Source organism: Musca autumnalis, unplaced genomic scaffold (assembly GCF_047663935.1).
Source record: "Musca autumnalis isolate F117 unplaced genomic scaffold, ASM4766393v1 scaffold_1, whole genome shotgun sequence".
Classification (NCBI taxonomy): Eukaryota; Metazoa; Arthropoda; class Insecta; order Diptera; family Muscidae; genus Musca; species Musca autumnalis.
Genome location: NW_027411644.1, coordinates 71,829,331 through 71,855,067, shown reverse-complemented (window position 1 = coordinate 71,855,067; position 25,737 = coordinate 71,829,331). Strand labels below are relative to the sequence as shown.

Below are 25,737 nucleotides of genomic sequence, written 5' to 3'. Positions count from 1 at the left end.
GTGTGTTGGCTTCTTCCACAAGTCAAATATCAATTTTACCCTAGATATGCCGATTTTCGTCCGAACTTTGTGTTTTATACCACACAATGCCCGCAAAAATACGACATAGGATTGGAGAAAACTCGTCGAAGGGCTTAGTGTTGTTTGGCTTGAATGGCAACAATAGGTCTGTTCCAGTACTGCAAGAATCTACTAACTTTTACTATTTTTTCCGTTAACATAAAGGAAAAAATGTTATCGTAGTAGAAAATAGTAGCTTCTTGCAGGTTCTGGAACAGAGCAATTGAGTATTGGAATTTTTGTTTTTATAAGGGCCAAACCTATAGCTCTGCGTGTTGCGTGTGCGTTCAAAAATACAAAAACAAAATACATGTATTTCAAATTGAAATTTGGCCCTAAAAGCAAATATCTCGACATTGTTAACAATGTTTCTAAAAACTAGTTTCAAAGAAAAGTGCCAAAATATTGTTTTATGCCCTTATTTTTACCTCTATCAGGTCAATGCCGTTAAAGACTAGTATAATATAGGAAAAGTCTGGCTTATACAGGACTGTCCAAATATCATTAAATTGTTTGTACGTACTCTAGACATCAACGTTAATGATTTTTCATTTCTAGCCAAATTGCCTGCAAAGGGACATTAATTACAATCATGTCAAAATTACATCAGGAACATCATTTATTCTATCGAAATCAATGTCAAAACTACCTATAACGATGGGGAACCAGTCATTCCACCATTCTGATTACTAAAATGGCATACAAAGCGAAAAATTTGGAAATTATTAATCGATTATTGCGGTGCGTCTTTTTTAATGCTCATTTTAAAAATTTCCATTTTTTGTTATCCGGTAAAATTTTGGTATAACGGTACTGTAAATGGAATATTTTGTGTGCTATCTTAAAGACAAATTTTCAGTCTACAAAATTGTTTTTTGAATTGTTAAAAAATCTTAACTCGTTACCAAGTTATCAACGTTAACATTTTTTATTTCAGGTTGCATCATTTCCAGTGACAGTCACTGTATATCCTTTTAGGGATATCTTCCCACCAGTCGCAAGTTGCTATTGTAATATGCCAAGATAATATCCGTAGCCAATAGAGTGGCAACCCTGTTAATTATTGTTCTGTTTTTATTTTCAGTACAAATCATTGTTTTCCCAACACAATGCAATAAAACAAACTAATAAATTGTTGTTGATGTTATTTCAAATAAACTCCGCCTCTTAAGCTTTGTTTCGTATTAAACGAGAGGGAGTGAATTCCATTTTTTGTTAAGGAGAAGTCTTACAAATGCTCTCTTCGTTTCACCCCATACAAATGAGAGCCATTAACCTTCCATTATTACAAAGAAACGTAGTGAAAATGAAACGTGAAACACTTGTCGAAAGAAAGAGATAACAATATGTTTTTATTTCCTTTCCGCTTATTTTATTTCATTGTTAAAAAAAGGGGGTGTTAATTACTGAGAGAGAGCCTGGAATTATGTACTCCTTGTTTCTGAGTCGATTGTTTGCCTACTCAGTTACCAGGACTACCACTACCGAGTGGAATGAATTGGTGGTTTGGAATGATTAGAGTTGCCTGCATTTGTTGGGCAATTCACATTAGAACCTTGTTTAAATTTTAGCTGCCGTATTTGGTTTTGAGTGAATTGAAACGGGCTGAGCTGAATGAAGTCTTGCTTTGGGGCACATTGTTGTTGGTGTGTGAGCAAGCGTTTCTACTTTGTTGTGTACTGCTGTTGTCCGCGCTATATTGTTTTGTTGTTGTTTGTCGGGGTATTTGTGAATGTTTTGTGGCTTTTGGCCAACAAGCAGGACTGGTTTTTCCCAACTTCAGTTCTTGTTGGATTCTCAAAGAGATCGCGTGTTTAGTAAAATAATAACTAACGCGTGTTTAGTTGTTGTCGTCTCGTTTTTGGTTCTGAGTTTCCCTATTTGTGGTTGATGTGTTGTTGACACACAATAAACAAAAAAAGTGAAAAAGAAAGAATAACAACACATAAAAAAACTACCGATGACCAACAAATTGCAAAGTTTATCCAGAGAATTAAAACAAAAAAATAATTAAAATAAAAGTCTGGATTATTGCGTGAAATTGCAATGCGTGCGGACGCGAGTGATTGAATTACATGAAAATAAACACAAAAATCAACAACAACAATTATGAAAATTATCATGGAAATAAAATAATTTTAAAAATCAAATTCAAAACATAAAAGATTTCCAAAGAAAAGGAATCATGAAAAACCATAAATTTTTAACAAAATAAACCTAAAATACGCCGCCGGCAAATGTTTAACGTCGCGAAAAAATTTAAAACGTCCATTATTGTTTAACGGTTTCGCAAATCCAAAAAATAACGAATAAAAGCGGCAAACATTTCCTGTAAACCAATCACAAATGGTCTGTTCCTTTACTTTTGAATATAGTAAAACCGGCAAAAGTAGTAAAAGTTGTAAAATGCTCCCATATGAATTGTATTGTGTCTGAAGTAAAGGAACGCTTTTCGAGTAAAAAGTGGTAAAACTTGAAGATTCTTGCACGTAAAGGAACAGAGCTAAAATTTGCTTTTGGTTATTTTCTTTGGCAAAACAAGTTAAAAAGGTGCGTGTCAAATCGGCACAAAAAGTGCTTGCTGTACATGAGTGTTAATTGTGTTCAATAAATAAATAAAATTCTTCTGTGCAAAATATGTAACAAAAATGTTGGCAATTAACAACTAAAACAGCAACAACTGCAATGGAATTGAAATGGTCCTCCTCCCTCCAACACCCCCTATAAGCGCCACTCAATTTTAAACATTTAATTACACGCAATCGAATCTTGTTTACAATCTACAATATTTTGTGTTGTTTTTTAGCATGTCTTTCATGACACGAAACATTAAAAGAGGAACTAAAAAGTGAACTATAAGTGATTCCAATGTCAAAAATTTCATTAAAAAATATTGTCATAAGTCGTTGCCTTTTCTTATTGCTTGGATTAAACACTTGATTTTATTTGCGAGGGTGTTGAGTGGCAATGTATTTTGTTTTCGATTTTTATAACAATTGGTAATCAAATGCTCTGCTATAGTGGGTTTGCATATGACCGGATTTACTAATAAACACACTGGGTTTTAAATGTCAATTCCATAGCGTATACGTCAAATAAATCCTCATATAGAAGGTTATCCCGGCAAAAAGCTCTAATACAAACTGCGTTTTACAGAACCGGCAACAATCCACAATTTTTTAATTTGTTACAAATTTATAAAGGAAAATAAATTGCAAACAATTAAAAAAAAAGAATAATTTTTAAGGGATCCAGGACAGAGCAATTCTTGCCAATACAAGGACCTGTAACATGTTAACAATCGGATAAAGGTCTTAAACTGTGTTAAAGAGCAAACATCTACAACTTTTTGGGGGAAGTTTCCGAAGCAGTAATGTCAGTTGTAGCTGCGACTACGGTATTAAAATTTATAGTCCCATTTTATTACAAAAACCTGTAATAGCTCATTTAGACTAGCCAAAATCCTCGACTGGATTTAATAAATCCACTACAAATTTCATTGCATTTAGATATACATTTTGGAGGATTTAAATGGCAGTCAGCTGATTTTTGTTCATAGCACAATTACCAAGGTAGATGCATCAGCCCATCTGATCGAATTTGAAACGTCAAAAGAATTTTTTGTAAATTGAATTCGTCTCAAAAAACATACGTCAAATTACAAATTTATTGTTTAATACTGAAAATGTTTGCACATTATGCTACTAATGATAACTAAAGAGCAAATAAAGAATTATTTTATCGCTGTTTGCCCATCTAAAATAAATAAACGAATTGTTTTATTTTAGACATCGCAAATATTAGTCTTGGTTGATTAAAATCAACTTTGTACATCAAAACAAATTTAATTTTTCCGCCTTGTTTACAAATTTTTTACATTTTAAATTGTTTTTAGTGCAGCAATTCACCGATGCATCTACCTTGTTTCTTGTGCCTGCTTGCAACTTTTTGTATTTTCTAGCAACATGTTGCAAAAAACAGACTTGTATACGAGGATTTATACCAGATTTAAAACAAATCCACTCAGTACGAGGATTTGTTTTTGTATGGGAAATCTGGTAGATTTTGGGTGGATTTAGCAAATAAAACCTGATAATGTGCTAAATCCGGCTAATGAAGTTATATCTAAATGGGATATAAGGAAAGGATCAAAGTCGGGCTGGGACGACTATAAGATATCCTACACCACCACGATTTTAATATAATTTGGAGAATTTTTTCTAGATAAGTTTGCGTCACATTTTTCAAATTTCATCAAAATGTCTGTCCAGTTTTGTGTTTGGTACACCAAATACTTAAAATCGGGCAAACATATATATGGGAGCTATATCCAATTTCAATACAATTTGGCAAACCTATTTCGAGCCCAAAATCGGTAACTTTTTTCCAAATTTCATCCAAATTGGGCTGACTTTTCTTGTTTGGTGCACCAAATACCTCAAACCGGGCAAAAATATTTATGTAAGCTATATCCAAATCTGAACCGATTTCAATATAATTTTGAAAAAATTACTTCTAGTCCAAATTAGGTGACACTTTCCAAATTTAATCGAAATTGGACAGAATTTGAGTGGTTGGTGCAACAAATACCTCAAATCGGGCGAACATATGGGAGATATATCCAAACCTGAGCCGATTTCAATATAATTTATTTCTAGCCCAAAATCGGTAATATTTTCTAAATTTCATCCAAATTGGACAGAATTTGCGTATACATGGGAGCTATATCCAAATCTGTACCGATTTCAACATTATTTGACAAACTTTTTCTTAGAACAAATTCCACAAATCGGGCGAACATACACTCCAGTTCATCTGAATAGAACAAACCAATATTTGTCAACAAATACCGTTATATCTGACGATAGGAGAGGAATAGTAAATTATATTTTTGTGGACATGTAGAGTAAATACCTAACATGTTTCACATATGGGTTATAACGGTACTTTTTACTCGTTTTATGAAAAAAATGCCAAAATATTAGCATGTATTAATAGTGCACCAGGATAGAACCATCCTAAGAATTTATACAAATCCTTTGTCAGATATGGTAAACTTTTACAAAAGACTTTTTATAATTATAAAAAAGGCCGCACAGTGGGAAAAAATACCGACCTAGCGTGCAGAAAATAAAAATATGGACTTAAAGGAAACTATGAATCGCTAGTACAGTATTGAACTAGAGTGTTGGCTGTACTCAATGGCATATGTAATAATTAAAAATAGTAAGTCTTAACGGAATAACGGTATATTTAAAATTGATATTTTCAACAATGTTAACGATGACCTTTTTTAGGTGTAAAATTGCATAGACATGTGAATTCTGTGAATATATTATTACGAAATTTTTTGTATTTTTGATATAACGTAATAGTATTTAAATAAATTAAATAGTTTTGTAACCCATAAGTTATTTTAATTTAGATGTTTCGGTGTAAATAAATGTAAGGCCCATTTTTTTCTAAAACCTTCAATTAAAATAGGGGTTTAGTATGGAAATTAGTTGAGTTTAGCTTTAATTTGTTTTTTAATTTTTTATGTGTCTTGTCTATAATAACGTCTTAAATTTTTTCATGCGACTTCCTGCGACTTTTGGTTTTATAGCGATTTTAAGAAAATATGTCAAATAAAACTTCGAGTATGGGAAACATTTTGGTAAATAAGATCAAATATCACTTGAAATTGATCACGGCATAGCATATATGAAATTACAAGATGAAAAAGTTTGTCCTACGGTACCTACTATAGGGGTGGAAGTAGGAACATTAATGGATTGATGCGCCTCCAAACAAACTGTCAAATACAAGTTTTTATTACCAAAAAGTGCAGAAAGGGATGATTTTGAACTCTTACTACACACCCATCACAAATTATATATATTCAAATCAGATTTCAGCCATTTCGTATGGATGATGTGGGTGAAATTTTAAAAATACCGGAAATCGGGTAGTATCGTTCTATGGGGGCTATATCAAAAAGTGGACATGTACCGACATTTCTCTGTAGGAATATTTTATACCTCTAACAAAGACTAAATGCCAAATTTCAGTTGGATAATGCGACTAAAATCTTCAAAATTGCCAAAATCGGGTGGTACTTTCCTATGGAGGCTATATCAAAAAGTGGACCTGTACCGACAATTCTCTGTCGGAATATTTTATACCCCCAACGAAGACTAAATACCAAATTTCAGCCATTTCAGTTGGATAATGCGGCTAAAATCATCAGAATTACATAAATAGGGAGGTACCGCCCTATGGGAGTTATATCAAGAAATATATAAATAATACAAATCGGCCAATTATATCAATAAATGAAGTAAAATTGTCAATCTGAAGCTATTCTTATTATAAGTATGGATAAATATACAATAAAACATCGACTTTTATGTTCTGCACGCTAGATCTGCATTTTTCGCACTGTGGGCAGTGAGTGTTGATTGCCAACAAATATTGTGCAAAAAATGTGTATTAGGGTCTTGGAATTTAATTAAAATCGATGCTTAGAGCTCCAAAAAATATTCTTATGAATAAATCGATAGAAACAATTTATAAAGTCAAAATTTTATACTGAATTATGTTCAAAATTTTCAAAACTACAATAAAATTATAAAGAAGTCACATTTGATAGGTTTATAAATCCTATACAGAGGAAATATGGTTCTATTCAGATGAACCGGAGTGTATATATGGGAGCTATATCCAAATCTGAACAGATTTTTGCCAAAAACAATAGCGTTCTTACTATGGTTAAAGAAATTATGTTCCCCAATTTTCAGCTGAATTGAATAATAAATGCGACCTGTATGTTGCGAACAAAAATACATGGACAGACGGACTGACGGACATGCACAAATCGACTCAGAAAGTGATTCTATGTATATCCCCAAAAGAAACTATGGGTATATATCATTTCCTTTTCCATGTTACATACAAATGCACAAAGACATATCGCTTATTGATGTAAGTATTGGCTTCCCAAAGACAAGTGTCCTTGTACTGGATATAGTTCATCTTTGAGATTTATTTGTTTGGAAGAAATATTACCAAGTGCAAAGAATTTTCGTGCGCCCAAATCAAACATGGCTAAATAAAGTGTTAAAGAATTTAGATAAGGTCCATGTAAATAAGAACTTGCGTATAGTTTAAATTTAGTTTAGCTTTCAAAACGGCCCCTATCGGTCCTACCCTTAGGGTACCTCCCCACAAAAGTTCTAAGTGCAGTTTAGGGTATGTTCGATAATTCTTTTGGAAATGTATGTATACCGATGCTGTTTTCTGTGGTCCTGTTTACAGCGATGTTATGTTTTCCGTGGACAAGTCCATTCTTCCTGACATACTTGTCCAAAATTTATACGAAATGACTAGTGGGTCCGATATCTATCGAAAAGATATGACTCCCAAAAAAAGATCCACTTCCATAATGGACTATGCCGGTCCATTCCTTCCAGAACCTCCTTCGCAAAACTTTTGAACTTTAAACCTATTCCACATTTATATCGGCACGTTCAAATGTCCAAAAAGGGCACAAAATTCGGAAAAGACTCTGAATACATTCGATATGTTCGTAGATGAAAGTTTCAATTCACATAGGCTGAGGGTATAACTCTGTCGGCAAATCCGACTGATACTTTTTATACCCTACAGCACTATGTAGGGAGGGTATTATAAGTTGGTTTTGGCCAAAAAGTTTGTAACGCATCGAAATAATGGTCGTAGACCCATACTTATATATACCAAAATTAATGTCTCGATGAGCTGAGTCGACCTGGCTATGTGTGTCCGTCCGTCTGACCACCTAAACCTTGAAATCACGCTACAGGTCGCAATTTTGATCGGATCGTCACCAAATTTTGGGCGTTGATGAGGGTCCCGGAGGAAGAAGCCTATTGATTTTGGTGATGGTCGGATAATATTCAGGGGTCGGAATGGGCAAAAAAATTATTTGGAGAAAAAGTCAACGTTTTATTTCAAAGCGAATATCTCCGCATCTATAAGGCGTATATCAAAAGCAAAACCAGCTGAATGTAGAAAATATCACCTTTACAACGATGTATAGTAGGTTGTCGTAGGTGGTCAAACAACGAAGATATCGCAATAGTATCTAATCCCAACTTTTCATTTTTCCGATTTTAATTATAATAACGAATATCACAGCTTTGGTTGGGGAACTTCCAAAAGCAAAGCCTTACTATGAAAGTAGAATATCTCACCTTTATAATGATGCAAAGTAGGTTGGCGTAGATGGCCAAATAACGGAGATATCGCAATAGTCGGTAATACATCCAATTTTAAATTTTTTTTCGAAATCGCGCTACAGGTCGCAATTTTGATCGGATCGTCACGAAACTTTGGGGGTTAAGGGGGGTCCCACAGGGGAAGAAGCCTATTGATTTTGATGATGGTCGGATAATATTTAGGGGTTGGAATGGGCAAAAACTTATTTGGAGAAAAGGTGAACGTTTTATTTCAAAGCCAATATCTCTGTTTCTTTAAGATGTATATCAAAAGCAAAACCTGGCAAGGAATGTAGTAAATATCACCTTTACAACGATGTAAGGTAGGTTGTCGTAGGTGGTCAAACAACAGAGATATCGCAATAGTCGGTAGTGCATCCCATTTTCCGATTTTTTTTGTAATCACGCTAAAGGTCGCAATTTTGATCGGATCGTCACGAACTTTTTGGAAGTTGATGCGGGTCCCACAGAGGAAGAAGCCTATTATGTTTGGTGTTGGTTGGATAATATTCAGGAGTCGGAATAAGCAAAAAGCTTATGTGGAGAAAAGTCAACATGTTCTTCTTATGCGAATATCTCTGCTTCTGGTAGGAGTATTCTAAAAGGAAAGTCCGTCAATGGAAGAAGAAAAGATCTCCTTTATATGGATGTAAAGTATGTTGGCGTAAGTGGGAAAAAAATCGAGACATCGCAAATGTCAGTAATTATATACACATTTTCCATTTTTTATAATCACGCTACAGGTTGGAATTTCACAAAATTTTGGGGGTTGATGGGGGCCCAATAGAGGAAGAAGCCTATTGATTTTAGTAATAGTCGGATAATATTTAGGGGTCGGAATGGGAAAAGACTGATGTGGAGACAAATTCAAAGTTTTATTCTTTGTGAATATATCGGCCTCTAGTAGGGGTATTCCAACGGCAAAGCCTGTCAATGCACAATGGTCCCAAATCCAAATTTTCTGGCCAAAACTATTTCAATGTCAATTTTGTATTGAAATTAATTATTATTTATAATAAATGTGTACAAACAGCAATTCTTACGTTTTATCGACCAAAATGACCAACAACTGCCAAAACAGGGTGGTCCCGTTGTGTGGGATCTACACCAAAACATTGACCTATGTTAATAATTTTTGGTACGAAGGATTCATATCGTCCAAGAGGTCAAAATAGAAAAATCTTAAAATAGAAAAATCCACTTTATTTTAACTGTGGCAAATTTGAGCACGATTTTGACTTCTGAATTTATTAGTACAGACCCCCTGCTATCTTTCAAAGTCTGTTTTATTTTTACATTAAAAAGTGTCAACTTTGGTACTGCGCCAATCAACGGAAACTAACGGTATTTACAAAAACTAATTATTTTCAGATGACTTGATGTGTTTTTTTTGTTATTCTGTGCAAAAAAAAATTAAAATTTCGAAACTTCAAAAATAGGGTTTTGGCCAAAAATTTCCTGATTGAAACCTATGTGCAATGGAAGAAAAAATTATTACCACAATAGTCGGTAATGCACGCAATTCCATTTTTTGCAATCACGATACAGGTCGCAATTTTGATCGGATGGTCACAAAATTTTGGTTGCTTATGGGGGTCCCAGAGAGAAAGGGGCATATTATGTTTGGTGGTAGTCGAATTATATTCCCTAAAAGAAATGTTTATCAGTGAAAAGCTTATGCACAGGGGTAGTGGTGTAGGGTATCACATGGTAGGCCCCGTCCCGACTATAGCCTTTGCTCACTTGTTTGCTTTATGAAAGGCGTTCATGAAATGCAGAAATCTTAACCTTGACAAGACTTTATGAACACTATTCCTAAAATGCAGTATTTCTTTCTGTGTACATCTCGCACTAAGTTTTAGTAGTCTTGTGGTCTTTTTTGCAACGCTATTATTTTATTCACCATACTTCTCCCCACAATGGCACTAATGTTCCAAAAACCCCGTTCAATTGGTATTCTTGCAATATAAGACGAACTAAATTTTTTCGTCTATAATCTGATGATTGGTTACGTCTTTGGAAAAATTAGGCTAATTTTTTCTGATATCTACCCCCAAAAACGCCTAGAAAATTATAATGAAAACTTCCAAAACTTCTTGGAAAATTAGTGATTTGTTCACATGATATTTAGGTACGACACTCATGTTATTTTTTTTTTTTCTTTTTGACACTCATAGACTCGCTGTATTTATTTTTTATGCATTTCACCACACCATTCATTATGGGAAAAAGCACGAATGATCATCTCTGATATCCATATTACCAGCATAACACCCCAAATTGCCAATTGAATTTTATGACTTTTGACATTCCCTTTGAAATAAATATCCAATAAAATCCTAAACTATTTCTTTTTATTTGCAGATCTTTATCTCCATGGCACCAAAAATGAAAACACACAAAAGAAAATCTCTCAAATCTTCAAAATCTTAAACCAAGAAAAATAACTTAAAAATGTGCAATAATTAACAAAGTGAACGACGCGACGCGAGTGAACGACGAGTGAGTGAATAAATAGTGAATGAATAAAAGAAAATGAGTGAGCGAGCGAGCGACGAACGACGAGTGAACAAATGAAACGCCACTACATTTAATTAATTAAAAAATCTCTTAACTAATGACAATCGTGTTAAAAATAACATAAATTTTCAAGATAACAAAGCGACAAAACCCCCGCAACTAAAAACAACAAAAAATATCCAAACACTTTAGAGATAACAACGACAAACATCAACTTCCAGTTAAATCTTCTTCAGCAAACGACGATTCCCTAATAAAAATCTCCAAGGAGTTAAGGAAAGCAAAGGCAGCAGCAAAAAATTAAAAGCAAAAATCAACAAAAAAAAAAAAAATACAAATCTCACGCCTTAAAAAAATCCAAAAATAAGAGAACCCCAAAATCACAAAAAGATACGTTCATCACATCACAAAAAAGTGTTTGGGTGTTGTTACTACAATTGTTGGTGGCTGGCTCTGATTGCTTTTTTTCTTCTTCTTCTTACTTAACTGGCTGTGCTGAGCCGCCTGCCTTACTTTGCTGGCTGGCTGCCTGGCTGGTGCTTGGTGTTTGATTGTTGGTTACAGACGCCACCGTAACCGCTGCCGTTTTGCCATTTGAAATTGGAATTCTTCTTATTCCATTGCGCGTTTCAGTTTTCTCCCTTTTTGGTTTTGTTGTACAGTGGTGTGTTCCACCACAGAATCCTTCAAAACGGCTACCATAACGAACTCCGCCTTAGCAATGAGCCAGCTCGGCACCGTTTATGCCACCAAACGGAGGCGACGCAATGGCAAAAGGTAAGTCTAATCAGTTGTAGTTGTTTTTTTTTTTTGTAAATATTTTTCCTTTTTTTCATTTTGTGAATGGATTTGTAATTTCAATTAGTTGAAATGAAAGGAATTTTTCAAATATTCAACGAAGATTTTGAAATAGGTTATTTTCCGTGAGATATCCTTAATTTAAAGGCAGTCATCATTATTTACAAATAAACCCTAACTCATTTCAATGGATGTGTTGTAAAGAAAAATCGTATTTTTAATTCGAAGAGAATTATTCAAAGTAATTAATTCAATAAACACTTGGCCGTCGAACGATAGAAACTACGCCGACGCAATTTCGAGCAGGCCAATGGATACATTTTTAACTTTTGCAAGTAAAATATGCAGTAATGTCATAGAAAATATGCAAAGGAGAAGGAATATGAGCTTCTGGATATTTTGTGGAAAAATATTTGGGAAGCTGTGATTCGCGAAATATCCAAGCCCCTTCCCTGTTCCCATATTAACTAACTAAGTATATTGCTATTAACGATGCTTCTTAGCAGATGTTATTCAAAGTGACCTTTATTAAGCGCAACGACAACTGTCAATGTCTTCCCTCTTCTTTTAGGGAAATGTAGTGAATCACGAATTTGAAATTAAAAATTAATATTTATTAATAATTAATTATTATTGTTAATTTTTCCCGGCCACTCTGAGAACTTCATTCATAGTTTTGTTCTATTCACAATGTTGACCTTCATTCATATTGAACTGAATGGATTTTCGAAAGTGTTTTCATTAAAGATTTTCATTCAACAGTTGTTGTTTCATTGATTTATTGAACATCTTACCAGGTGTGAAATGTTTTTTTTTGAAACTAGGAAATATTATTCCAGACATGCAATGCTGAAAGATGTATTCAAATAGAGGCAATGTAACCGGAGGTCAATTCTGTCGATACTATGTCCATATTTATCCATATTTACGTTCGACAATTTTCCTTGCGGATTTTGTCAGTTTTATGGAGAGAAAGGTAAGGCATTGGGACCCATTGCATCTAAATACCCTCTCTCTCCTACAAAATTAGAGTAATCTTTGTAAATCCATAGGTTCAACTAAGTTGATACCGTTGTATAGCCGATACAGCTCGTGGTTCATACGAAGTCGATATTCACCGCCAACGCAGGCAGACTGGCTCGAAGATCTAACGAAAATGTTCTCCCTCAATCGATCTCTATCTGCTTAAGCAAGTACCCAGGCCTCGAAACCCTACATTAGTACGGTTAGGGTCAGTGTTTTTTGTAAAGTGTTATTTTTGTTTGACGAAATGCCGGTTTATTGCTGTCTTTACCTCATCTTTCATCTGTGGCATATTCGATGTCTTCGCTAGTATTGGATATCAACAGTTTGGAAAAATGCTCCTTATATATGTATCTTAAACACACTATCTGTTGCTGGACATCGGACATCATCATGTTTATCTCAATTTGTACACTCTCTTTATACCCTACACCACTATGTGGGGAGGGTATTATTAGTTGGTTTTGGCCAAAAAGTTTGTCAATCTGGCTATGTGTGTCCGTCCGTCTGTACGTCTGTCCATCTAAACCTTGTAATCACGCTACAGGTCGCAATTTTAATCGGATCGTCACGAAATTTTGGATGTTGATGGGGGTCCCGGAGAGGAAGAAGCCTATTGATTTGGTCGGACAATATTTAGGGGTCGGAAAGGGCAAAAAACTTAGGTGGATAAAAAGACAACGTTTTTTTTTCAAAGCGAATATCTCAACTTCTATATGGGGTATACCAAAAGCAGAACCTGACAATGAAAGTAGAAAATATCACCTTTCTAATGATGAAAAGTAGGTGCTCGTAGGTGATCAAACAACGAAGATATCACAATAGTAGCAAATAAAACCCCAATTTTCATTTTTGCGATTTTAATTATAATGACGATTATCACAGCTTTGGTTGAAAACTTTCCAAAAGCAAAGCCTGACTATGAAAGTAAAAGATCCCATCTTTACAATGATGCAAACTGTGTTGGCGTAGGTAACCAAATAACGGAGATATCGCAACAGTCGGTAATACATCCCATTTTCCGATTTTTTTGTAATCACGATACAGGTCGCAATTTTGATCGGATCGTCACGAAATTTTGGGGGTAGATGGGGGTCCCACAGAGGACGAATCCTATTGACTTTGGTGATAGTCGGATAATATTTAGGGGTCGGAATGTGGAAAACTCATTTGGAGACAAATTCAAAGTTTTATACTTTGTGAATATATCGGCTTCAAGTAGGGGTATTCCAACGGCAAAGCAGGTTGGCGAAGGTGGTCAAACAAGGGAGATACTACAATAGTCGGTAATGCATCCAATTCTTCCATTTTTTGCAATCAAGCTACAGGTCGTAATTGTAATCGGATGGTCACGAATTTTTGGTTGCTTATGGGGGTCCCAGAGAGAAAGAGGCATATTATTTTTGGTGGTAGTCGGATTATATTCCCTAAAAGAAATGTTTACCAGTGAAAAGCTTATGCACAGGGGTAGTGGTGTAGGGTATCACATGGTCGGCGCCGTCCCGACTATAGCCTTTGCTCACTTGTTTTCCATTTCTCTCTTTTATCGGAACGATGATAACATATCAAGTTCCAAGAAGGTCTGTATCGGAGAGGTCCATCGAGTTATGAACTCAAACCCTACGATGTTGTATTCAGACACAACTTGTTTCGATTTGATCAAACTGAAATTGGTTTGATCAAACTAACTTTAGTAGGTAGAAGCATTTCACTCCACAGCGTTAAAATTTTTTTTGAATTGTTTATTAAACAACAAATGAAAGGCAACCTGCTGAAAAAATATTTCAAATCGATCCTAGAGGAGCTCTTAACTTCACTTATTTCGAAATTTGTGTGAGGGGTAGTGGGGAGTGGACCGAACCCAATCTATATCTGAAAGGAATAATAAGATATGCAAAGTTTAGACCAATCGATTGCTCGTTGCGAATCGAGTGCTCCCTGATGTCAACAATTTGGTTCGAATCGGTTGATCCATTCGAGAGTTATCGAGCGCAACAACCAGCCAGACAGACAGATGGACAGGGATAAATTGATTCCAAATTGTTTGAAACGAATTTCGTCCAAACATACTTGGGATCTAAAACCATTATTTCCAAGTGACACATGTTTGGCCTTATCAAGGTGTATATACCCTCGTTGGCCTAAAGGCTAAGGGTATAAAAACTTGTAGTATGGCGGTTATGTTTTGTTGTGTACAAGGGCAATGCAATATTGAGGGAAAATGAGACAGTTCATTATCTAGGAAGACGGGGTTCCAAATCCCCTGACCGCTTTGCCTCCTCCTCCGCATACTAAATATATACTAAAGGACAAACCTCGATGCAGGAATGGTATCGAAGTCAACCTGGCCGGCAATCTCAGGACGTAGAATAAAAATTATCAGAATCGATGTTGGGAACATGACATTGGAAGAGACTGAAAAAATCTACCACTTTCTCTAGCAATCAAAAGACACAGGCAGTTTGGTATACATAAAATTCCATTTCTGTCTTATTTCTCTTCCATTGATCTTGCAATCCTTCTTAAAATCATCAACGTATGGCGTCAACATGAGCACAGGGGTGTCCTATTTTTTTTACAACGGCTGTTGTAATTTTTTTGAATCTAACCACTAATGGTGCCAATATGAGCACATTTGTATTCAATTTTTAATATTTCGACCACAAACGTTTCCACTTTGACCACTGTACATTGTCAATTCTCGAAAGCGTTGACACCATCGACGTTCTCATTTGACAACGGATGTGGTATGGTGTCATATTTTCTCTGAGTGTAGGACGGTTCATCCTAGACTATAAGTTCAATTAATACTTTCTTCTATCCCTTATGCTTTATCCACTCTCCTCTCACTTTTCCTGCCCATCCCCTCCAACATTTGGACAGTCTTGGGCTGAGTGTATTTGGCTTCCAGCAAAGCAGACTAATCCTTTTTAAATTGTTTCATCTTTCGATGTAATTTTCTTCAATTGGAACTCCATTTAGAGATACTATATACGATAGTTGATTAAATGTGTCCTTGCTTAAATCTTTAAAAGATTTGTCATGCATTCGAGGCTTCGATCCTGTTTTGCAAGCCATTTTCTATGGCTCATATTCACGAACGAAGTAGTTCAGTTGAACGATTCACTGAAAAGAGCAACTGAAGTAGGTCATTCGAAGTCGAAGATAGTAGTTGAGCTAAAGACCGAATGATAATCCCTCAAATACCAGCTCAACGAACTACGTCCACTAAATTCTCGCGATGGCGCGATAAGAAAGATGGAACTAAAAAGACAGGACAGGGATAGGTAAGTCAACTTTCAATTAATCAATTAGTCGACTTTTTGTAGTCGAAAATCTAAAAATCGAAGTCGAGTGTTGACTGGAGGGAAAATCGCATAATCGATTTGTTTGTGATCGATTTTCAATTTTGCCCATAGATTTTAGCTGACTTTGGCGGTTCTCCAGTTTTCTAAATTATCTGTGCAAAGGATCAAAAGAAAACTCGAAAATCGACAAATAGTCGATTATAATCGATTTTCTGCGGTTATCAAAAAGTCCTCGAAATCGCATTTTTAGTTTTAGACCAAAATCGAAAAGTCGAAAAATCGATTATTGCTTTTCATTACTTACCACTAAAACTAAAAGAGCGATAAGCTTTATGAACTATACAACTACAACTCTACCGATTCCGATTCTTGTCTGAGGAAATCTTAACACAATCGCTTCAAACAAGTGAGGTATTTTAGCTTATAAATTTATTATTACTTTAATTTTGTTTAATTAAATGTAGGCATCATGGATATTTTAGGGGTCCTTAAGAACATTAAGGGAAAATGGAAGGCTTGCTTCTTGTTTGATAAGGCTGAGTCACAACCTTGGGTTTTGTAGTTGGACACAACTTTTTCGATCTGATCAAACTACAATTGGTTTGTTGGAACTAGTCTAGTTTGATCAAACTACCTTTTGTTGGTAAAAGTACTTCACTCACCAGCCTCAACAACTTTTTAAATTGTTTATCTTGTTTATTGTTTATCTCTTATTACCGAATACCAAAACACTATTGAACATGTCAAGACACAATTTACCGTCTGAATTTCCTGAAAATATCAAATGTTGCGGCGTTTTTTTGGAACTGAGAAGTAGTTTGATCGAAGCACATGGGGTTTGGTAAAACAAAGTGTAGTTTGACCAAACTTTAAAAGCGGGTTTAAACAAGTTAAAAGTAGTTTTATGAAACATTACTTAAAACACATTGTGGTAAAATGTTTGAAATACCTAATGCACCCTAATTAATTGGGAATATGTGTGATCAAACCGCATCGAGTTCGGTAAAATAAAGAGTAGTTTGATCACACAGTAAATAAAATTGAAAGTGGTTTGATGAAACATTACTTAAACCAAAGTTTGTAGTAAACAGATAATCCAGCCAAACAACAACCCTTTGATCTCTTACAACGAAAAAAAAAACTTTAGTTTCCCGTAAGATAAAATTTAATTACAGGTGTTTCATAACAATTAAACATTTCAGTGGTCTGTTGGACGGTCGGTCGGCTTTAGTTCAAAACAATTCATTCTGGTTGGGGGGTTGGTGACACTATCAAATGTCATTCGAGCATAGAACAATAAGCAAGCTTCTGTTTTAATTATTATTCATTGAGTTACATTTCACCCTAAAAGGCCTTAAAGAGTAATGTTGCAAAACAAAATTCAGTATTCTGTTTTGGGTTTTCAAAACAAAACATGATCATAAACATTGCAAATGTTTTGCACAATGTTTTTGTAGAGTAACATTTCTTTGGGTAATTATGGATGGCACGGTTGTCAGCATTTGCAAATATTTTTTTTGTGCGGGGCACTGCGATGGAACGCTAAGCTACGACCCTACATTTCAAAGATCTTTCAATTTTTATTGACATAATTACACTTGACCAGAAAAGGGTTGAATCCGAGTGTTTGGTGTTGAGTGTCTGCCCCATAAAAGTGTAATATAATGTGGATGTGGATATTACAATTTATGGCCATGGCCGTTTGGGCCACAAAACGCCTTGCTGTCAATTCAGTTTTTGCAATTAGTCTGGTATTCCAATATAAAAACAAAAGGGAAGTACGTACTGATGCAGTGTAACATATAAAACACCTTTCTACTGGTTCATCAGGGCTTACCCTTTGCTTAAGCGTTTAAGCAAGAATAAAAACAAAGCTTTCCATTACAGAAAATGGGAAATTTTTGTGGTGGACTTCGTAAGCTGGCGATTTTTATGTTTTTATAATAACAACAAATGGTTTCGTCTTCTCCTTTCTTTCTTTGCTCGACTCCAACAAACATGGTTGAGAGGTGGCGCAAATATGCTAAAAAATCTACATTTACTGCACTTTATAATTATTATTAATTTTTTTGGTTCTTCGTCTTGAGTGCAGCAACAACAAGAAGAGGAATATGGTATGGAAAGACATTGCCGCGCAATGCTAACCTGCAACAAATTATTTAAAGATCACCACATCGTAGTTGTAGTCATCAACATTCGACAGCCAAGCAGCAGCAGTGCAACGAAATGAGCCCAGGAGTGAGCCAGTTTAACATGGGAGATCATGGTTGGCTGATAAGTTGTATATGTATTTTTTTTGTTTACTTCTTAATATTTTACAACATCAAGCATGTTGATCGTCAAGACCTTTTAATAACAGCGGCAACAGCAGCAGCAGTAGTATTTAAATATGAGGGGAACTTAATACATATTGTAAAAACAAAAACATTATTTAATGTTTAGAAGAGAAACAGAATTACATGGCTAAATAATAATGCTGTGGCATAAAAACATTTACCATGGCTTGTATATTTCAAAAAAATTTATTTTTCACTTTGAAGTTTTAAAGTTGCCCTGTTGCCACCAATTCATCTAGAATGTCATAAAATAAAGCTCACTTCTTCTACTTCTTGGTTGGTTTTATGCCTTTATTATGTGTCTGCCTGCATTTATTTGCACTTTATGTAATTGATATAATTTATGAAATATATAGTTATGTTGTAAAAATAAAAGAACTTAATGGATTTTAATAAAAATTGTTTTTTTATATATGAAAATGTTATGCACGGGAAGGTGCCTGTCTACACAATCTAGGAAAATAATCAATTTAAGAATTTTCAAAAAGCTGGGGAAAGAATTACTTCCAGCGCAATTAAAAGTAGTTTGATCGAAACTTGACTAGTTTGATCAGTACGACAGAAGACCTAAAAGTCTTCTATAGACTTTAAGATCCTCTATAGGAAGATGGAGGACCTAAAGGATCTTCCATAGATGATAAAAGAAGTTTACGGTATTCCATGGGACGACAAAAGACCTTAAAGGTCTTCTATAATATGACAGGAAACCTTTAAGGACTTCTTCCGCTTTGTGCAATATTTATTATGAAAATAAAGATTGTTTTTAAGTTTGATGGATTTAATCAAACTCTATTACGTTGGATTTAGCTGCTTATAGTTTGATGAAACTGCAAATGGTTTGATCAAACAGCAACTATTTTGATCAATCTACTTAAGACCCTGTTGAACTACGTTTGAATGCACACAGCTTTGGTTGATGGATTGAATTGATTGCTGATGCAGAACTAGGCATATGTACTATTTCTCCACGAACATCCCATGAAGGGATAATGATAGATTTACCTCATTAGAAACATTGTTGCTGTCCGAAAGGACTATCGATATTAGTACAAAACCACTTGCACAGATGTTTTGCATTACAATATTCAGGAAATCTAGTCAACATTTGTCAAAATTTTAAATCACCCCTTTTGTGTTCATTTTGAAAACTGACATCTTCCCGAAATATTTGTGAAAGTAACCATTTTTTTTATTTTGAGGGGGTTTGATCAAACTATATTCAGGTAGATCCAACTACTAATATTTTGATCAAATTGAAATTGGTTGTAATAATCTACAAGTGGTTTGATCAATTTATTTTAGGCTTGATTGAACTCCGGGTATAACACTAGGCTTAAATACTAACAATAGATTTTATAAAATTTCTAAAAAAAAGATCCCAAGAGAGACATGGGTAGACTTCTCTCGTTTCAATGTTCTTATCATCGAATCCGAAAGTACTGTCGAACTTGATTTTCAGAAATTTTTTACACAATATTACTCAAGAAATTCAGCTAGCATTCCGAGGTAATAATGACGTTTCTATAGAATTTTTAAATCATTCGCCTTTGTGCGTTAATATTAAAAACGAACATTTTTGCATCGTGTATCATTTATTAAAATAAACATTCTTAGTTTGATCAAACTATCTTCAGTTAGATCCAACTACTCATAGTTTGATCAAACTGCAACTGGCTATATCAATTTACTTTTGGTTTGAAGAAACTTCGTTTGAAGGTAGACAACTTTGGTGAGAGTAAATTATATATTGATCTTCCTTGGTCCCATAGAAGTTCTTAAAGGTGTTATGTAATGCTACAGAAACCCTTAAAGGTCTTATTTCGCCCTGTAGATGACCTCAGATGGTTTGCGTCGTCTACAGAAGGCCATAAAGATCTATCTGTCTATAAAACACCGTTAAATTACCTTAATTGTGTTCCGGCATACTATGAAGGACCTTATAGGTCCTACTGAACACCTTATAGTTCTTTTGTCCCCGTTTATCGAAGACTATTTAGATCTTCTGTTGTCCCATACAAGAGCTTAAAGTTTATTGTCGCCTATAGTAGACTATTAGATCTTCTGTCGTCCTATAGAAATTCTTAAAGGATTTGTGTCATCTTACATAGGAACATAGGGTTCCTCTGTCCTGAACAGAAGACCGTAAAAATGTTTGTCGCCATTGGAAGATTTAATGGTCATCTGCATTTCTTCTTTAAGATCTTATGTCGCTTATGGAATACTTTTTAGGTCTTCTGTCTTATATAGGGGACCTTTATGGTCTTCTGTCAGCTACAGAATACCTTTTAGGTAATTTTTCGTCCTATACAAGACCCCTGTCCTCCTATAAAAGATCTTTAAGTTATTCTGTCTCCTATGGAAGACTTTTTGGTCGTCTTTTCCTCTATAGAAGGTGTTTAAGGTCTTATGTCGCTATTGAAAGACCATTCAGATCTCTGTCCTCCTATAGAAGCTCTTAAAGGTTTTCTCCCATCCCATAGAATACCTTGAATGTTTGCTGTTTCCCAATGGAAAACTTTTAACGTCTTCTGTCGTCTATATAACTTTTTACAGGCCTTCTGTTGTCCACGAAAAGCTTTTTAGGTCCGCTGTCGTCCCATAGAAGTCCTTAAAAGGCTTCTGTCGTCTACGGAAGATTTTATAGGTACTCTGTCCTCCCATAGAAAGCTTTTAAGGTCTTTTGTCATCCCGTAAAAGACATAGAGGATCTTCTGTTGTCAATGGAAGACTATATAGGTCCTCTTTCCTCTTAAAGAGAATCTTTAAGATTTTCTGTTTCCTATGGAAGACTTTTAAGTCGTCTGCCCTTATTAAAGGTCTTCTGTCACCTTTAGAAGACCCTTCAGGTCTCTGTACTCCTATAGAAGCTGTTATTGGTCTTCTGCCATCCTATAAAATGTCTTAAAAGTCTTCTGTCCACCTTTGAAAAACGTTAAAGGCCTTATGTCGTCGTTGAAAGACTTGTTAGGCCCTCTGTGGTCCATAGAAATCCATAACGTTCTTCTGTCGTCCTATGGAAGATCTTAAAGGTCTTTTGTCGCCTATAGATCATCGTAAAGATCTTCGGTAGTCTATGAAAGACACTTTAAGTCCTTTGTAGTCCCATAGAACACCTTAAAGGTCTCCTTTCGTCTACGGAAGACTTTATAGGTACTCCACCTGCTATAGAAGACCATTAAGAATATTTGTCATCCTTAATATGACTCAACAGGTCTCCAATTTGTCCTTTATAGAACACTTTTAGGTCTTCTGTTGCTTATGAAGATCTTAAGCGGGGTACACACGATCAGTTTTGACTGTCGAGTTTTCGGAAATATCGATAAATGTCAAACTGTCCAGCAGCCACAAAATATTTTGTGGTTGCCTGATGACGAATAAAAATTAGCGGCCACACTGGTAAGCAACCGATTATTTGAGCAAAACTGACAGTCAAAACTGATCTGTGTACCCCACTTTACAGTCTGTAAAGTGGGGTCGTTAATAGGACGACGGAAGACCTCTAACTTAGAGGTCTTCCGTCGTCCTATTAACGACTTCCTACAGAAGTTTGAATATGTCTTCTATCGTCTCTTTTCGCCTATAAAAGAGTTTTAGGTACTCCCTCGTCTGTAGAAAACTCTGAAGGCTTTTGCCGTCCTAAGAAGTCATTAAAGAACTTTTGTCGCCCTACGGAATACCTTTAAAAACTTTTATTTTCCCGAAGAATTTTGTAGAAGTCTTCTATCGTCTCTTTGTAGTCTATAAAATACTCTTCGCTTGTAGAATTCTTTTGAGGTCTTCTATCGTTCTATGGCCTTTAGAGTTCTTCTACCGTATATTTGTAATCTATAGAAGACTTTAGGTCTTCCGGCGTCTGTAGAAAACTTTTGGGGTTTTCTATCGTTCTATAGAAGTTAAGGAGCTTCTATAGAATTCCTGCCGTTCTAACTAAAACCTTAGATGTATTCTATCGGCCATATACCGTCCACAGAAGGCTTTTAGTTCTTCTGTCGTCCTAAAGAAGACCTTAAGGATATTCTGGTGCCTGTAGATGACTTTTGACGTCTTGTGTCACCCTATAAAAGATTGTAAGGAAATTATGTTGTAATAAAGAGGACTTTATAGTTCTTCTATTGTCTATAGAAAATTGTTAAGTCTTCTGTCGTCTGTAGAAGTCTTTAAGAACTTTTTTCTTCATAGAGGCGACCATATATAGCCAGCAAAGTAGTAGCCACATGAGCTGAATAACCCTTGAATAAGCATTGAATTGTCCATTTATTAACTATAGAAGACTTTTAGGTCCTTTACCATCCTATAGAAGGCCTTAACGATAGTTTGGTGTCTGTAAACGAATTTTTAGGGCTTCTGTCGCCCTATAGAAAATTTTTATGAACTTCTGTTGTCCCAATGAGGAATTTAGATTTATTATATCGTCCATTTCTCGTCCTAAAGAGGAATTTAGATTTATTCTATTGTCCATTTGTCGTCTACAGAATTCTTTTGAGGTCTTCTGGCGTCTGCAAAATACTTTTGAAGTCTTCTGTCGTTCTATAGAACTTCTTTAAAAACTTTTTTCTTCCTGTAGAACTCCATATATACTCAGCAAAAATAGGGACCCACATTAGCCAAGTAACCCATTACAAGGTAATGTAAGCAAGTTACTTTCCCCATTACCTGTAGGCTGAAAAGTAATGGGTTAGTTTCTTTAAAATGTTAAGAGACAAAACCACTTACTAAGTAGTGAGTATCGGGAATAGAGAGTGTGTGTTCGGCAACAAAGCCGAGAGTGGTGAGTTCAAGGGCATTACAGGACGCGTGTTTAATCGCAGCAGTAGGCAAAGTCATTATGTGAAGTGTGAAATTGAAATTGAACATAAATTCGCCTCAACAGTTTTGAAAATAGAACACATGTTTTTCAGCTCTTTTCTCAACTTTTATTGATCACAGACTAGTGCGGCACTGTCTTGTTATTTGGCAATGGGACCTTTTGCTGGGTAAGACATCAAATACTATATATCGCAGTATGAATTTTGTCGTCACTTTTCAAATAATATTTTATGGAAATGAATGGAAATGACTGTGGACTGTAACTAGAAGTTGATGCGGTTTATCGGTTACACATTTATAGGCAGAACAGGGATAAAATAAAAGACTTCGAATTTTCTTGTCAACTGTTGAAAATGTGTTTTGCTCAGATTTCTTGTCGTATGTGTGGTTTTGTTACAAGTAATTCTTTGTAGATAAAAGAGATGGAAATTTATACTTTGAGTGAATTTACAAATATTTAAACAAAATCTTAACTGATGTTTGGTGGACTCGCTTTTTTGAATTGTTGATGTCCTTTATTTTTATTCTCCATTAAATACCAAAACAAAATTATTATATCCTTTCATCACTCGTCGTCACTTTTCCATTCAATCAATCTTCATTAATTAATTGGTGAAGATTTCTCATTTCTAATCCATGTCCCGCTGGTCCTCCTCCTTTTCTACAATAATCCCTTTGAGTTTCTGATTGGTTGACTTGATTTGGTATATCACAGAATGTGCAAAATATGCCTTATATGCGTCTTTATCATCTAACAAATGATGCGCAGTTTCCTGATGTGAATAAAAAAATAATAAATACCTGCAGCTTAATACTTCCTCCAACAAAATTGTACTAGAATTATTAAATCCTTAATCTATGGCAGGGAAATGGGTTGCTTGCTGGTCTCCAAGTGTGATTTCCAACACCAAAGAAAGAGTTCTTTGCTAATTGTTTAATGATTGTGGGTAATTGTTAACAATTTGTTATAACAAATTGTGGGTTATGACTTTCTGCTGCCGAATGGGAGAAGGTGGAACTTCTCAATTCTTCGCTATGAAGATTAATGATATCGAATTGATATTATGACATGTAATATAGATTGAAGTGAAATGGATTTCTTTATGAATGGTAAGCCATTTCCCAATGTTTGTCACTTTGTTTTTGTAGGTAGCGAAAAGTTAAAATGTCGACATTCAACAAAAGATGCGTATTTCCCTTTGAGCTGAGAAGAGAAAATTTTTAGATATTACAGAGCAGTTGATAATGATTTTGAGGGCAATAGGGTGAACCCAACCAATGTATACCCTTTGATTCCAAGACCCTAAATTAGACTTCATCCAAGTTCTCAAGCCTTAAATCAGTTCTTAAAGCATGATGAAGGCTTTTTTCGTGCTTCAAGAGCTGATTTAAGGCTCGTGGAATAATACGAGACGTAATTTATGGGTTAGTTAAATCCTAAACATGCCGCGGGAGTTCACTATTCAGATCGAAACATTTTGTCTTTTTTAAGACACCCTAATGAGCAATAATTCTTCACTATGACTAGCACATAATTGACGTTATAGTTTGATCCCACCGAAACCCGTTTGACACCATTATCGGATTTAATTTTTCTTTGTCGAAAATTTCCGTAATTGTTATTGAAATTAGCAACAAATAATTCCATTTGAAAAATATTTGGTTACTTCTGCCATGCTTCCTTTAAACAAACCTTTGTACATACATATGTATGTATGTCTGTAGGTATATAATTTCCAATTTTTCTATTCACCTATGTGCCACCATAACATAGCTTCTTCGGTAGATTGCTTGCTAATATTTTATTAAAATTTATTGGCATAAACAGATGCCCAAACACACACACACTTGGAAGCTCACAAAAAAACTGCAAATCAGTTGAAAAATTGGATACAAAAAAAACTCAACAACAACTTAAATTTTCAATTGGTAGCAAATGCTCGACACTCATAAACTTCAATTTTACACACAAAGCGCAATGTTGAAACAAAAGACAAAAAAAAAAAAATGAAATGAAAACGCACACGCTTCAAGTACAACCAGCAAGCATGCAGCGCGGAATTCTTATATCTTCCACCAAGAGATTCTGTAAAGGTGGGGCTAGCCAGCCAACCCGGCTAGCTGACTTACCTCTAGCTAGCTGGCTAGATGCTAGTTAAGAACATTGTGCCAATGTTTGTTAAAAAATCAACCAATAAAAGTTATAACAAACAAAACAAGATATATGTACAAGCGATGAGAAGGCGAGCGAGGGGGAAATATTTGTTTTGTGGATTTGTTCTCCTTTTATTTTTACTTACAAGTCCTGTCTATGCCATTTGCTGCTGCGCATTGTAGATCCCAATAACTGAGATGTTTGCGGTCCACCAAAAGAAAATTTAAATTGAAAATTTATGCATCTTTTATGAGATTTGTAATTTTTATTCATGTGCAGCAAGTTTGTGAACAAGTTGTACGGATTGAGGTGACCATATAAATAAAACATATTTTTAATAAAGTAGATTAATAATATGTTTAAATTGTGTTGGATTTAAATTGTGAATTTCATTGCATATATGCCATCAAAATCCTCATAAAGAAGGTTAATCCGGTTAAAGCCTCTTAATGTAAATATGCTATAAGATTCCAAGAAATCGTAATTGAATGCAT

At 35.0% G+C, this 25,737-nt stretch overlaps 1 protein-coding gene across 7 annotated transcripts in view; it reads left to right on the top strand.

The window, feature by feature from the left end:
* Positions 1 to 1,555: 1,555 nt before the first annotated feature.
* Positions 1,556 to 25,737, top strand: part of LOC141401077 (uncharacterized) — a 187,469-nt gene continuing 163,287 nt past the window's right edge. For 2 of the 7 annotated variants that reach the window (XM_073980932.1, XM_073980908.1), the window contains exons 1-2: positions 1,556 to 2,610; positions 10,662 to 11,594. In XM_073980932.1, the coding sequence (XP_073837033.1) occupies positions 11,539 to 11,594 (56 nt within the window). In that variant the 5' untranslated portion in view covers positions 1,556 to 2,610; positions 10,662 to 11,538. The remainder of the gene's footprint in view (positions 2,611 to 10,661; positions 11,595 to 25,737) is intronic. The other 5 variants (XM_073980938.1, XM_073980914.1, XM_073980956.1 and 2 more) reach the window with 4 other exon arrangements.